We start from the raw sequence: 16,553 nt of genomic DNA on the forward strand, positions 1-16,553 counted from the left end.
ACGGATGCAGCATGCAGCAGCGGAAGTAAACAATAGCCAGGCTGATAGGGAAACTACTTCTAGCATCAGCTTATGATTAAAAAAGTTAAGAAGTAGTTTATATGGAAGCGCAGAGTGCCGCCCAGCAAGGGAGACTGGTCCACTGCACCTAAACCATTATTACATTTGAATCACTCATCTTCTCCAACTAATTATCTGAAACAAAAAACATCAAAGTATAACATGTTATATTCTTGTATATATTGAAACTGAGAAGTCTTGATGTTTTCTCTCAAAACAGAGAAAAGGAACATAAAATGTAGATTATAATCTAAATCATAGAACAATTCCTCTTATAATACTGAATATGAAACATGAGCTCTCACAAACTCACTGTGACAGTCAGCTCAAATGACTCTCACACTGAAGGCAAATTTGGAAACAATAACACCTTGCTTTTTGACTGGCAGGCTGTAGTGACAGAATTTTACCAGCAATGAATTATAATATTTAAAGGTTTGCAGACTGCTCAATTAAAAGCTTTTCAAAAAGATAGACCCTTTTCAATACAATAATGAGAAATCAGAAGCTTGATTTCATGCACAATAACTCTTTCAGGGTTAAAAGTATCACATAGGATGTACTGCATTATGCCCTTGGAATATTCAGTGTTTCATGCCATGGTTTGCACGATATGTTGCATCCAGTCTTCCCCCTGACAGCTTCACCTGCATTTAACATGCCTCTGTCAGGGTGCATTTGTTGTCACGGTGGACAGGAGAAAATGGGACACACGTCCCTGGTGTGTCAGTGTGCCATTTGTTGTCATATGTGTTTTATTGTAATTTGTGCAGTGACCCTGGTGGTGTATTGTGAAGAAAAACACATATAGAGATTTATGAAGAATAGTAAATTTGACAGAAATACACTGCATTGCATCATAATGTACATTTTTCTGTAAGCAGGACGTTTATTCTACTCCTGTTTTATGTCTATTCTATAGTTTGGTGTCTGTAATTTCCTCCTTTAAAGCACTTTCATGTTATTTCTTGTGTGAAATGTGCATTACAAAGTTAAGTTTATTTTTAATATTTGCATAAAAGTTGAATAAATTGAAGTCCACAGTGCAAATATGACACAAAGTTTCAATGTCATGTACATGGCTTGGTGGAGGAGGGAATTTGCCTCCACATAAGCGCAGCATCTTATTTGCACAACCTTGGCTTTTTTTTCCACAACAGATGGTACAATTAAACAGGAAGCACAGCCGCCATGAGTACGTGCTTGCCTTTGAATGTAGATTGAGTGAAACAAGTGGCGGTGATGGAGTGTGCGGATATGAGGCAAAGATTACTGAGCTCTTTTGATTGAAGGCCCCTCTTCTCCGCTGGGATAACGTCATGTGCCCTGAAGCCATTGCAAACCATTTAAATGCATAGAAAAAGCATCAAGTAGTGTTGCTGCTCTGTAAGTCTGTGGACCACATCTGGTGCCGAACTCCCAACAAGCAGAAACTTGTGCATACATTGAGAAGCGTTTTACTCAATAGGCTCATTAAATCCAGGCACGAGGTATTTGTGCATATCTTTAGCATTGTTGATTCCAACTGTGCTGTTGATTGTTAAATGCTTTAACCTGAAAATATGACCACTCTCTCGTGCCTTTATTCATCCCATCGTTCTTCCCCACTGTGTTTCCTTGCAGGCCCAGACCATGGGGATGATGACAGAGTATTACCACTATATCTTCACCACTCTGGTAATGTACTATGCTTGTTAATGCAAATAGAGGCTTGTTTGTTCTCATCTCCCCACCCGCTCAAGGTTTTTGATGAATAGTGGCTAATTGCCAATGGGCTTTGGATCCAGTCCATAATATCAATTTTGTTTGACAAGCTGGAGGCATAATAGTCTTCAGCAGGCTGTAGTAAACACTCGGCTTCATAGTAAAGTCAAAATACTTAGAGGTGGCAGCTTTAAAAAAGACAACAGCTCGGAGTTCAAAATGGAGGGTGACTTCCAAGTTAGAGAAAGACGATAAATCTCCTGAGAGCTTTTACTTATACCATTCAAATGAATTGAAAATGTGCATATTCACTATAGTGTATGCTGAAAGTTGGATTTGGTGATAGGTCATCTAGATCGTCATATCTGGAGTCCCTCTTACAGTGAACCAATACAAACATGCCCTGTCTTATTCTGGCAATATATATATTGGTAATAAAAATGGTTATTTTGAGCAGTTAATTATCCAATAAATGGAATATTAAATCTTTTCAGAGGAGAGAATAATATTTTTTTTAAAGTTGGCACTTCAACCTCAAAATTAAACTTGAGAATCTTACCTCACATCACTCCGAAATACAAAAAAGGGCTTTTGATTGGAACATTAACAGCTAAATTTTAATCAGAAAATTCAGTCTCCATAAAAGTTTCACTAAAGAAAATCATGACCAATATCTGTTGCTGCTGCTTCTTATATAACAACAATTACATCTATTTACTACATGGTCTTTGTCTCAGGGTATTTTTACAATCAATACTTCAAATTTATGTGACCAAAGGTTATTACATCTGCATCCCCTTATTTCTCACAAAGTATGTTCATGTTTCAAATTAAAGTAAGTAAGTAATCAAACTTTATTTATATTGTGCTTTTCACAGACAAAAGTCACAAAGTGCTTCACAAAGACAAGACATACAGAAAAGAAAGATAAAACCGATAGGCAGCATACAAATTACAGTGGCTACATGATCCATAAAAGCATTAAAATTTCAGAAAATCAACTAAAAGCCTTCCTGAATAAAGACTTGTAAGCATCTACAGATTCTGCAGAGCACAGGGATATCGGCAGAGCATTCCAGAGCCTAGGGGCAACAGCCTGGAAAGCTCTGTCACCGCGAGTGCTGAGGTGTGTTCATGGAACAGTTAAAAAGTGTAACATGAGTGGGCGAGGTGGCTGGTAGGGGTGTCTGACCATGTAGGGATATGTAAGTACTTTTTATCTGCTTACAAAACTGACTAAAATTAATATTGTTGCCTGTTTATGACCTAAAAAAGCAAACAAGACCATCACTGATATGATAGATTGTTTCTTCGTAGTCTTATGTAAAGTCTAAAACCACTGATGGGGGTAGGTGTCAGTCAAATTGATGAACTACTGGCTATTAAAGCTTTTTTTCCATGGTAGAAATTACTATTGAGTGATACATTTTAATTTTAAAGTAACACAAAGTTGTCAGAAAACACAAATGTCAAAGGACAAAATCAGTAGTGAAATAAGAGATACTGCTTTGTCCTCAGGAGGCGGCAAAATCAACACAAAGTTGATGTTCCTCGCAAAACTCTCATGAAAAAATTAATATGAAAATATACAAAAAGTTGGTATGAATGACAAGAACGGTTCTTGTGACCAACAGTCTTCATTTAAAAAAAAAATAGTAACCAGTGAGTCATATGCTAGCACCTTGTGACATGTTCTTTCACTGGGAAGGAAACAGGCATAATAGGTCAGTCAGTCAGGAAGTGCAAAAATAAATAAAAGGCTTGAAATTGCCTTAAATACACGGCTGATAATAGTCTCTAACAAATATGTCATACACCTTTTTTTTAAAGTAACGTTTGCTGAAAGCTCATAAAAGGAACTTTCAGTGTGTCTGGGTTTTGGTGCCCCCTATGGACAAAGCAGTCACTCCCATCTCTTTGCTGATTGTGTCCTGTACATGTGTTAGGTAGTTTTTCTGATGACAGAATATCACCCTGCTTTCTTTTAACAGTCATTGATATAATTCAACATTGAACACTGAACTTTGTGGTAGAAAATGTAAACAGACGGTTTTGGCAGCATGCTGTAGCTCACACACCCTGCAGCAGCAGTTACAAGCATTAACAAAAAATTAACTTTGCAGAAATTATCAATCTTGATGTAGATGTCCTTGTTTGCTTTTTTAGGTCATAAAGAGGCACCACTATTAATTTCAGTAGGTTTATAGAAGGCTAAAAACTCCCTACAGGAGCTTTAATGGTGTTATTCATACATTTTTAGGGATATTTCTCTCAATGAGAAAGAATATTATATCCATGTGGTCCTACTGAATCTTTCCTGGGCTTACAGCTCAACAAATGCATATAACTGGAACAATCCAGCTTTAATTTCACCTTTGTTTAAAGTTTAAGTGTTCACTTTTTATTAACACTGTTTTTAATGAGGTTAGTTGTAAGGTATTTTTTGATGCTGCAGTTTGTGGTGTTGAATTGCATTGTGTTACTATGACACTCTTTACATGAAGAAGTCCATCCTAGTTGTACCAGGAAAAGCTATATAACATAAACAACTATCTGTGTAGTATAATACACTGTAAGAAAAAGCACACAAACCGCCTCTTCAAATCTAAAATAAAAAAGGCTGAAAATTAAATATGGATTGACTTCAGGGCTATTGTATTAGACTGAATTTGTTAAAGGAAGCTGTTCCTAATAAACTGAACACTGCAGGCTATGTCTCTGTAAGAGGCTTGTATCAGTGTGCCAAAAACAGGGTGAAGAAGATATAAAACGTGAAGGACTTTTTAGTTGTTTTGGTCTTTTTCTGAGTTGTTGACATAAAAACAAAAAATCCCCAGCCTTTTTATTGAAAATAAAAAAACAAGCAGAGCTTGAGGTTTGTGTTTCAGTGTCAGACATGTTTAATGCAGCATGGGTATGTTTCAGTTTAACTCCCATCTTGAGCATTTTTCGGTTCCCACTCTGAAGAAATGATCTTCTCTGACTAACACAAGCAGACCCAGCAGGGAGCCGTTGCTGCTCTTCACTGAGACGTTTGCTATCTGGTGACAAACAGACTGAATGGGAGTGAATACCAGCATGATCTGTGCTGTTCCTTTCACTCTCTGTTATTGTCTCTGTTTCTGCCTCACTTGTGCACACACACTCACTGTCTCTTCGGACTCGGCCCAGTCTGTTGTGAAAATGTGATATGACACTGAAGGTTCAGGCGTGATGTGTGTCATCTTTTCACGCTCAACAGCGTGGCGATGGCATCGGTCCTCTGTGCGGCACGTTAGCATTGCATGTCTATTGCTTTAATGGAGAAAAAAATAAGTGTTTTCCTTTCCTGTGCCAGCATGCTGATTTATTTTTAACAATTTCAGATCTGACAGAACAGAAAATATTTACTGAAGGATTTACTTTATTTGATAAGAGTGTCTGCTACACATTTTTTCACACAAAGGCAGGATATCTTTATAGAATCAGAGTAGGGTATCATTCTAACGCTGCTGTCATATTGATAGACACACCATTAAGAAGATTACACCTGGCGGCTTGATTTGATCCAAAATGATGAATACTTGTGCGGTATACATGGCGATACAATTTCCTCTCAATGGAATCCACTGATGCCTGTGTTTTATCTTCAGAGGTGAGGTGAAATGTCGACTTATTAGAGCGTGAAAAGGCAACGGTGGAGTGGTGTGGGGTAATAACTCCCTTGTCCTTTGAAATGAGTCTGTCATCGCTCCCCGCCTCGCAGTAGCTATCTCTGAGCCTCCTAGAGCTGAGAACTTTGTTATGTTTACCTCCTACATAACACTTCTGTATGCGCTCAGCATGTTCTCCGGGTACAGATTCTGGCGTAACACTGCTGTTGGATTATGTTGATTTTGCATTATAGGAGGTTTGCACAAAGCGGTGCTGCAAAAAATGAACTTATAATTGGAACAAGTTGCCTCCCTGACATTCCAAAATGCCCTGATATAAATGAGGATGTCACAAAAGATGAATTATCTGCACACAAACAATTCTGTCCCAGTTAGTTTGTATTCTTAGCTTCAAAGCTACAAAACTTGTAACCTGATCTAGTTTTTCCTGAGCAATTTTGAATGTCATGGAGAACAACAGAGATTCACTTTGATCTCTGTTCATAAAAGAGAGTACTGTACTGCATTCTGAAGGGGAAAGGGATAAAAAAAATAACAGAGGAGAGAAGTATTTCTGTGACTGGCGGCAGCCATTCTTTAGTAAGTGTCTTACACGCTCCCGTTCCCCCAGCACTAACCCCACAGGGTGCTAATGAAATATCTATGTTCATCCAAATGTCTTTTCCAAGCCCCCTGGCCCATTCCACCACGACATGTGTCAACATGTGACTTCACACTTCAGCTACAATGGCTGCCCCAGAAATTACAGCGGCTCAAATTGAATTGCTTTTTGCTTGGAAGTTGCCAAGGGAATGCAAGTGTTGAATTATTTATGCGATCCAACAGAACTGATGTTATTTTTTTTCTTGTACTCCATTTTTTTCTGAGCTAGGAACAATAATTAAAAAGCTCCTCAAATTAAACATTTTCACCCATAAAGATTCTTTAACGCAAACATAATTTAGACAGGCAAAATGCTAGAAGCTTGTAGTTTCTGTGATGTAATTCATTATTATGTAGGTACAAAAACAAAAACAATTTGTTGTTTCTAAAAGGATTTGCCTGCAGAAAGTGACTCGGCTGCCTGAGCCTTTTAGATTTAATTTATTACACAGACTCTGCCGCAGACACAACACTTAAATCTCTTGATTTGACTTTGAAACTACACTACCTCTGTTTGGTCTTAATATAGTATTTGTTTAATCAGCTGCTGCGTCATTGTGTTTCCATCTGAGCAGAAAGCAACCAGGACAACACTTGAAACAGAAATGCTCAGTGCTGACAAAAACCAGGATTCATCTTTCATTACTTTTGTCTCTCAAAAAAAGGACCTGATGGCCATTAACCTGGAGCCGTATCGCTTCTGTGGGGTCAACATGACCGGCTTCCGTATCCTAAACGTGGATAATCCCCAGGTTTCATCCATCGTGGAGAAATGGTCGATGGAGAGGCAGATACCACCTAAACCTGACTCAGGCCTGCTGGAGGGCATCATGACGGTATGTTTTATCACGTCTGTGTTGGACTTTTTAAAGTCAGGCATCACAGTATCACTGTAAAGGGACCACATTTATCTACACGTGGCTCTTATCTCTCTAACCTGTCTTCTTTTCCTTAACGGGGTTTAAACCTACTCATAACTTTCACCCCATTAATTATTATCCATATAAATTAACCACTTTTTCAAATTGGTCTTCTGATTCATATAAATTCAATCAATCAATCTTTATTTATAGAGCACCAAATCACAACAAACGTTATATCAAGACCCTTTTACAAATATAGCAGGTCTAGACCGCACTCTATGTTTAATTATTAACAAAGACCCAACAGCAAGACAGGTTCTTGTTGACTCAGTCTGACCTCATCTTAATCCACCATAAGTTGAGTAGTAGTGTGAGTTGCAGTATTTAGCTAGCTACAGCTGCAAGTACAAACTTCCTTTAACAGGCAGAAACCTCGAGCAGAACCAGACTCATGTTAGACTGCAATCTGCCTAGACCGAATTGGGGTTAGTAGTTAGCAGTTGTTGCAGCTTGAGTCTGGAACGTCCACATCAACAGTCCGTCTAGGGCAGCGACTCAGAGGAACCTACGAGACAAGGGAGCTCAGGGACTCCAGAAAGGTCTATGGTTAGTATCTTTAATGGGACAGGCAGAGTTAAAGTAAGTGACAGGCAGAGAGAGGGGTGAGATAGGATCCCAGTGTTTCAGTTCCTCCGGCAGTCTAAGCCTATAGCAGCATAACTAAGAGCTGATCCAAGCCTGAGCGAGCTCTAACTCTAATCTTTATCATAAAAGCAAGTTTTAAGCCTAATCTTTAAAGTAGAGAGGGTGTCTGCCTTCCAGACCCTGACCAGTAGATGATTCCAAAGGAGAGGTGCCTGATAACTGAAGGCTACCTCCCATACTACTTTTAGAGACTCTAAGTATGACGAGCAGACCTGCATGCTAGGAGTTTAGTATTCTAGAGGGGTAATAGGGCACTATGAACTCTTTAAGATACGAAGGTTTCGGCTTTGTAGGTCAGACTCTTTCATGTTAAGAAAAATAAACACATCATCAAATATGTCAGTCTAATAGACACATATTTTAGGTTATTTTAAAAGTAGTTTGGCCACTGGTACCACACCAAGTGTTGGTCCTGTCATTATGTACTCCAATGTGTGCTACTTAATCATGGTTCTTGTTTCTTGGAGTGGTTTAAAAACCCAAATTAGCTGGCCTTACACATGGAAATGTAAAGCCGAGCCCATAAGTAAGAATTTTTTAAATCTTAGCAGATGTTAAAAATGCAACAGACACCACACATGACAACAAATAAAGGAAGATTGAACAGTTTCCTTTTCATAGAGTGAGGAGTGCAACAGAATGGCCAACACAGCACACCACACACTAACAGAATCTACTCACCAACAACCAGAATCTCAACGCTCAAAACACAAAATATCTCTCAGGCTAACTCGACTTTAGAAACAGAACAGCAGATGAGGAGATGGTTGTCAAGCTAAATGTTGAGCAGCTTAGCTACCTGGTGCAATCACTGCTGTAACTATTTCTTTTGAACTCCTGCATCCATTTAACTTTATGGTGCATGTTTACTTTTGTTGCCATGGCTGCATCAGTTTTGCTTCCTTCAGTTAGCCTGCTTCCCAATTGGCTATCTTTTTATTCCACTTGCCAATCCACAGAGTGTCCTCGATTTTAAATTTGTACAGCCCTGATTGTCTTCTGAGCAGATCAGGGGAGGTACATCACTATTAACACACCTCATACCACAGGAAAATGTAATGAGAATCTTTGGAACCATCAAGACTCGGCTGACTTTTGTCAGATAGGGGAATTGGGGACTAAAATCTACATGTTTATCTTTTTGTCTGTACCCCATTTAAGATATTTGGATATCAACTCAGCAAACCATGTAGGTAATAAAGGGGCTAAGAAAGGCCATGTCTGAAATTAAAGCCACAATGTTGTCAATTCCATTTAATGGGCCAATGAGCTGTGATCCCTGAACATGAAAAAGTGAACAGAGGACGCCCTCAATTTGTTCTGGCGTGTTGACGGGTCAGATATTGGCAAGAATAGCTCACTTCCACAGGTGATCCATTATGCTCTCAATAGTACAGATGGGAATGATGTAATGGCTTGGAGAACATTCATTAAGCCATTTCACACCAATTATTCTTTGAATGAGCAAGTCTCCCTAATCATTGTTTCTGACCAGGTGCATCCCTTTACAGCCAATCTGTTCCAATGCATACTTTGTAATGGATGATGCACCATTGTCTCAATATGTTTCACTGAAAGTGATAGAAAATCTGGCTTACTCCAATGGCGCACACAGTCTTCCAATTACACTCAGCATTGCCAATTTATTAAGATAGAGCAAGGTGTTCTTCGCAATAATCTGCAGACGTTTTATTGTGGCATAAACAAAGAATCAACCTTAAGGGTCCGTAATTGTTGACTGCATACCTGAGGCTGTTTTGCAGGAAAATTCACATTTTTACAGATTGTCCAGCCCGTATGGTCGATAAATAGATGTAGAGTCTCATTATTATGCCCATTATAGTGCAGATGTTAATAGATGATAAACTGAGTGCCAGAAATAGGTCCCGTTTATGTCACACTGACAAAAACTAATTGCTAGCTGGTGATGTGGGTCTAACACATGTTATAAATACTGACCCTGTTTACCAAATTAAGGAGGAGCCCATTCACTTCAATCCTTTGTAAATGCCAGATGTCCACTAATGAGCAAAAACCAATAATGATTTTAAATCATAATTTTAGAACCTCCATTTGTCTCCTAATGTACTTTACTAATGCAGCAAATGTGCCGAAGTATGTGAATGGACCATTACAATTATCCGTTTTCAAAATGTAAAAGCACATGCAGACTACAAATTTAACAAAAGATAGTAACCTGCTGCACTCTTAAATTGATAAACAGTATTTTTTTGGGGGGTGGGGTTTGCCTTTATTCCATAGGAGCGCTAGAGAGACAAGAAATGTGGGGGGTAGAGAGGGAATCGAATCGGCAACCCCTGTGACGAGGACTGTAGCCTTTGTATGTGGGGCGCTTAGACTGCTAGGCCACCAGCGCCCCTGATAAACTGTATTTTCAATCCTCTGTCCAACAGTATACAGCAATACAATGCAATACAAGTACTCTGTTACTGGAGGCATAAACTGGATAATAAACAAGGCAATGACTGAAAAAATATGTAATTTTCATCATTGAAATGTGCTTGAGTTTGTCTTAAAGTTCCTGTATAATTGTATTTTTAGGTGTTTATGTCCTAGTTTCAATTTAGTTTAAAAAAACAAAACAGATTCAGCTTCTGTTGAGGATCTGCAGCCTTTCAGTTTCTAGCCTCATTATACATGCAATCATCTAAATGTGCAAGGTGCTTTGATACTGATTCACTGCACTGATTGGCTGTCTGGATGTTGTCTGAAATGGAGAGGGGGCAGACTATTGCAGACACAGACAAATGCAGAGGCGGAAAAACACCAAAATAAACATGGTGAGCCCTTTGGGAGCAACCAGCGCCAGTAAAATAAAACATATCCAGAATCTGACCCCAAACAAAGAGAGATAACAGTTGAAATATCGCAGCCACAGTTACTGTCCCTGAGTGGTATGTTAAAACTGGATTGTTACTGCTTCTCTCTTACTTGTGATTGGCCCTTGTTGAAGCAGTCCAAAGTGAAGTGGTTTCAAAACAAACAAATTAGCACCAACTGTTGCTGGCATGGTGGTGTTTAAAATGATAAGCAGCCATGGTATTCTTTGGTCCTGTAGTACTGGGACCAAATATCAACATCTGGTGTTGGGTTTTGCAACCAACAACAGAGCAGCTGGCATGTCTGGATCTATCTTTTGACACCTTGACTCTGCAACACCAAAGCAAAACCACAATGGTGCATGAAGAAATTGAATGCTTGTTTTACAAGCCTGCCTATGCAAATCACTCCTGTATTTCACCACAGAAGCAAATTCCATTTGCCGTGTAGAAGCTATGCCTACCCAGTAGATGGGCAAACACTACAGCCAATACATAGACAATGCACAGGGTTAGTATACAGAATATGTATAGACAAGGACAAGCATGTTTTTCATTACACAGGACCTTTCAAATGAGAATAAAGTTGGGATAAATGGTAATGAATTGATATGAAGATGTAATGTCTGCATTAAGCGCCTTCAAATGTAAGTCTAGGGGACTTCAAATGTAAGTATCAAAGGGATAACAAATTTTTTCAGAATTCCTCTGGGTCACATCAGTCTGAAGATTAGATTGATGGTGACCAAACTGTCTTTCCTCAGGCATCAGCTGAAATAATGTTCACCCCTTATTCCAGACAGATGCGGCTCTGACCTATGACGCAGTCCACATTGTGTCCGTCTCATACCAGCACGCTCCACAGATGACGGTGAACTCGCTGCAGTGCCACCGCCACAAACCCTGGAGATTTGGAGGACGCTTCATGAGCTTCATCAAAGAGGTGATGGGGCACCTTTGGCCTGTTGCTATTTAATTTAGCTGTCATTGATATGAGAACATATTGACTGAGGGGGTGAAAAACAACATTAGGAGTAGAGCGAGGGCTGTGTAGGCGAGTGGGACTTAGATATTTACCCAGCAAATCAATCATATCCACATACAAAGCAAACACAGCCTTGATAGACACATCAAAGCAGCATTGTTGTCAGCTTTATAAATTCCCTGTTTTCATAACCTATTTTCTAGAAAGCACGTACTGTAACCTTTTGAAAGCACAAGTAGTGTAATCGTCTGTTATTTAATCTAACACGAGAGTCTGACAGTATCTCAGAATACACAAACAAGCCTGTGTAAAATGGCAGATAAAGGGCGTGCTGAGATGCTACTGTTTGTTTCTTTATCATCCAAACAACAAAATAATTTGTTTTTGTAATAGGTGTGGTTCAGAAATGTTAAAATGGCTGGAATTCCATTTATTCTCCCCTTCTATAATTAGAAGCCATTATTTCAAATTAAAATGTTAACCTCCTGGAACTACTGCTTTGTACCCACACAGGCTTCGCCCTCTAACCATGCTCCCTCCTCTGTGGTAACTGCCCAATAAATTTGCATATACCCACAGAGCAATCTGAATGATGGCTATGGGGGGCTGTCCACATAAAAGGGCCTTACTAAACCTCTTTCCTTAACCACTTTTCATTAGCAAAATGGATGACAACTTCTGTTCAGTTCCCATGCCTATGTCCAAAGATTTTCTCCATGCTTGGTCTCTTTGGTTGACCAGTCGATGCTTGACATTCTGGTAGCATTTGGGACCAGTTTCAAGCTAGGGTCAGTTGTCCAGTGATATTTTTTGTTGACAGACATGGGATTTTTCATCAAGAAATTTTTTGATGAGTAAGAGTGAAATTTTAGCAAATTTACAGACAGCAAAACATGGACTTAGTCTTAGTGACGTCACCTATTTGTTGCTGAATAGAGGTTTTGAAGCAAGACGATGGCGGTCGCCATATTGGAAATGCTAACACCAACTAACTTTCAGTCAATCTAGAAACTAAGAGGTGAAGCTTGGGCAGGCTGTAAGCCACAAGGTGCTCAGCTGTCAGTCAATTCAACCACACCCCAAATAATGCAAATCTATTAATAACTCTTAGTCTTATAGTTACTTATTTAACCCTCCTGTTGTGTTGCGGGTCAAATTGACCCTTTTTAAAGTTTATTTAAGCCAATATATGTCTTCCAAACCAGCCAAATGCAGCATATAAATCTGGGCAGCATGTGACAGAAGAGGTGTCGTGTAAATTTATCAACATCACTTCATAAAAAAAAAAAAAGTCAAAATGTAAAAGAAAGTCTTGTAAAACTATTGTATTTATATTTAGGGCTTTCCAATGTACATAAAAAAAATTTTTTAACATTAATTTTAATGAAAAACGAGTGAGTTATCCTCATTGAACCATGATCTGTAAGAATTAAAGAACACCAATGGAGTAAATCTTGATTTAAATGGTTAGTAATGGAGCTAAAAATTAGATTTAAAAAAATGTGTATTGGGATTTTTTGGGGTTCTGACACTTTTGGATAATTGAATATGCCCCCGGTCAAATTGACCCCGGAACATTATTGCTGGCCCAGAGAAACGAACATAACAGGAGCGTTAAAACATCAACACTCCATTCAGTAAGTATGAATGCAGAAATTAGCTATCCAAAAGAAAAAAAGTTTTTTTTCAGGCTGTAAACAATGCAACATACATTTTGATATAAAAACAGGCATGGGCGTTAATGGTTATTCCTGGGGCTTGTTGTTGGTGTGATTTTCCAACACCAAAGATTGCCTCTTGAACAAAACTGAAGGTCTAGTGTCAAAGTCAGAGCATGCCACCTTGAAAAGTCACACAAACATAATCCCTTTATCAAACTGTGTGATTGCCTCGCTTTTAATTTGTCTCCAATGAGAGAGGCAATGAAGCAAGGGGTAAGCATATTCTTTCACATATTGGGGGTCCATTGACCTGCACCTTCGACTTAAGTGTACAGAGAAGAAAGGGTGCACATATGTGCTTGACTTCTCATGAGGCCCATCTACTTGATTAGAGAGAATCCAGGGTGACCCCAGACTCATTGTATAAGTGGCCAATCCCACCTCCACTCTCAGGTACCAGGATGTGGAGAGCTAAGTGTGGGCTAACTGATGGCCTGACTTGCAGCCAAGTTCAGTGCCAAACAGGGGTAGGAAGTGGGCTCTGAAGGAGAAATCTTATGTTCCCCCCCTAAAGCGTTTACTTTGAAAGAAAGCTTTGGTGAGTGGGAGGTTTGAAAAGGCCACTGCTTGTGGCTCCTCTGAGGGTTTTCTCCACCAGCAGGCAGCGTCCCTGCAAAAAAGCAAAGCCTGATTTTTGTAATATAGCACCGGGCTGTTTTATCCAATGTTCAAAGACAGCTGCAGAATGGAGGGTCAAATGTAATGCATACAGCCCCTGTTGGAGATCTTTTCCTGGTTCCATTGTTACATTATTAAAGACCATATTCCAGTCGTGAAACAATTCTGCTGTATCTACAACGTGAGTGTTTTTTCTCTGCAAATGACATGTCTGTTCTCCAACAGTCGCGTCATATGAAGTGTGTGTGTTGAAATCTGACTCCGCTCACCATCATATCTCTTAGCTGTACATCCTCCCCTGGCACAACTTTGATGGAATTCTTTTGTTTGTGTTCGAGTTCTGGCAACAACTTGTGCTTGTCTGCCAAATGTACAAACACAGTATCACAAAGGCCTTTACTATTACAATGCAGAACAAACAATGTTTACTGTGCGTGTGGCACATAGGATCAGTTTAAACAATGAGCACTGTTAGCTAATCCAACAAGCTGTACCGTTTTCAGCTTGGTTAGTGCCTTGTAGTCGTCATGACGGAAGCTACTCAAATGTTATTACATTGTCCTTATACAAACACACTGTAGTGTTCTGTTATACAAACACTTACTCCGGCTTGATTTACACTCTCTTCAAGACAGGCGTCTGATATGTTGTGAAGGTCGAATCAGCCCTGTGGATGTGATGTGGCTCAGGCATTTATGTCACTCTCTGAATTAGAGCTGTTTGAACATGCCACCCACCTCGGTGGCGATGGGCCAGATGGAATGAGGTATGAGGGGGTTTGGAAGAGGAAGAGCGCCACACGTTTCTCCTTGAAGCTCCGATCTTCTCTGGCAAGCTACAGGGGAGACAGATGCAAACTATAGCCTGTGAGGTTGTCACAGTTTGAGTTTTAAACATTAGCTAGGTGCTGCGAAATGACACACAGGGATTGATTACTCTGTTGTAACAAGAATTATTAGGGATTTAGTGCCTGCATCTGACTTTGACTGAGTGAAAACGGCAAAGATAAGCAGTAAAAATATCTGCTTTTGCAGATGGATCCCAGCAGAGAGAAGAGTCAGTGAATAAGACAAGCATATATCTTGGTGTGGCATTTAAGACAAATAATATTCCCTCAATAGCCCATCATGACACACAGATACTTAACCAATACAAAAACTGACAAACAGTCAAGAGGGATGGAAAAAATGACTCGCCACAAGTGTGAGAAGAACAGGCGTGTCCAACCTGCCGTGTGTTTGCTAATAAACAGGCCTGTGGAGGATGTGGCGGGTATCAGGGAATCATAATAAGGGGCAGTTATGTGTTTTCCCCCCTCATGAGGAATCAAGCTAAAGGAGATGGTTGTTAATTAACTCCACAGCCGGGGAGGGGAATGTGTTGGAGGTGTTGAGATGTAGAATGTAATTTAAAAAAGGAAATGCAGCTCGACACAGATTGTGTTTGTTCTTTTGCTCTGTGTGTGTGTGTGTGTGTGTGTGTGCGAGTATGTGTGTGAATTTACTCTTTCATTGTGGAATATTGAAGGTGCGGTGGTTGTGTGGATGTATTTGTACTTTCATTGTCAGCAGTCACTGTCTTCACTCTGCACTCAATTTGCTTTTTATTTTTTATTTTTGAACTGCACACCAAATATTTTGTAACACTTTTACACAGGTACATACAAGACTGGATGTGACAAATATTGGGTTAACTATAATCAGCATAGTCATACAAATATGTTATTGCAGATTTTTTTGTACTAATTAATTAAGATTGTACTTGTTCTAATATGCAGTGTTAGTTTACTTTTTAAATGTGTTTGAATAGTGTAAATATGTGGATATGTTGTCTTTCAGTCTCACTGGGACGGTCTCACAGGCAGACTGTCATTCAACAAGACAACCGGCTTGCGCACAGACTTCGACCTGGACATCATCAGTCTGAAGGAGGACGGACTCGAAAAGGTAACGTCGCCTTTGCTTGCATTGCTTGTCTTTCTTTGGATGTAATAACAGCCAAATTGCCACGTGCCATTGCAGCGCATCTTCAGCGACGACTGAAGCGTGAAACGAAATTTAATGGAGTATTGATTTCAGAAATAAGTTTCAGATTCCACTCTGGGTGCGGAGCAGATGATGCAAATTTGACAGTATCATTTACCTCCTAACAAGGAAGCAAATTGGCTGTTTCAACATAAGCATAAGTTAGTGGATCATAAAGCAAATTGGATTAGGGTACACATTAGGGTGTTAATTGCAGCCTCTCTTAATGATAATTTGAGGTGATGCCCAAAATGCTGTTTGGTGGTAATGAGCTGTATAAACATGTTTTAGAAAAAAGGGAGAAAAAACTAAAAGGTTTGTAATGAAGAACTTATTTTATTACACTGGAAGGCAAAGCACCCTCTGGACTATAACAGCTTTTCTCTACTAGAGGGCTTTCATACATTATGAATACATCAAATAGGGATAAGTCCCATTATGACTTCCTCAAGTACTCCCTAAAGGCTCAACACTATATAATAGCAGGCGCTTTCCAGCTGTAACCCCTCTGCTCAAGAATGGAGCTCCCAACACTGCTGCTTTGAAATTACTCGCCTCCTCCTTTTTCGCTGGCATCTTGTCTTTTGTGCGGTCAATTAAGTTGAAGCAGAGCCATCTTACAGAAGTATCTGATGAACATATTAGCTCCTTCTTCATATTACGACAAATCCTAGCATGTAAACGTTGATCCTCCGGCGTGCTGCGGATTTCTGAATTTCCCTTTTTTTACTTTCCTCG

General features: G+C 39.5%; 1 protein-coding gene across 1 annotated transcript in view; it reads left to right on the top strand.

Moving 5' to 3' along the window:
- The window catches only part of LOC117823157 (glutamate receptor ionotropic, kainate 3), a 98,850-nt gene that overhangs the window by 45,445 nt on the left and 36,852 nt on the right, over positions 1-16,553 (top strand). Inside the window, exons 5-8 of the mRNA XM_034698237.1 lie at positions 1,684-1,737; positions 6,725-6,895; positions 11,267-11,410; positions 15,630-15,737. Of these exons, the coding sequence (XP_034554128.1) occupies positions 1,684-1,737; positions 6,725-6,895; positions 11,267-11,410; positions 15,630-15,737 (477 nt within the window). The remainder of the gene's footprint in view (positions 1-1,683; positions 1,738-6,724; positions 6,896-11,266; positions 11,411-15,629; positions 15,738-16,553) is intronic.

This window comes from Notolabrus celidotus, chromosome 12 (assembly GCF_009762535.1).
Source record: "Notolabrus celidotus isolate fNotCel1 chromosome 12, fNotCel1.pri, whole genome shotgun sequence".
NCBI lineage: Eukaryota > Metazoa > Chordata > Actinopteri > Labriformes > Labridae > Notolabrus > Notolabrus celidotus.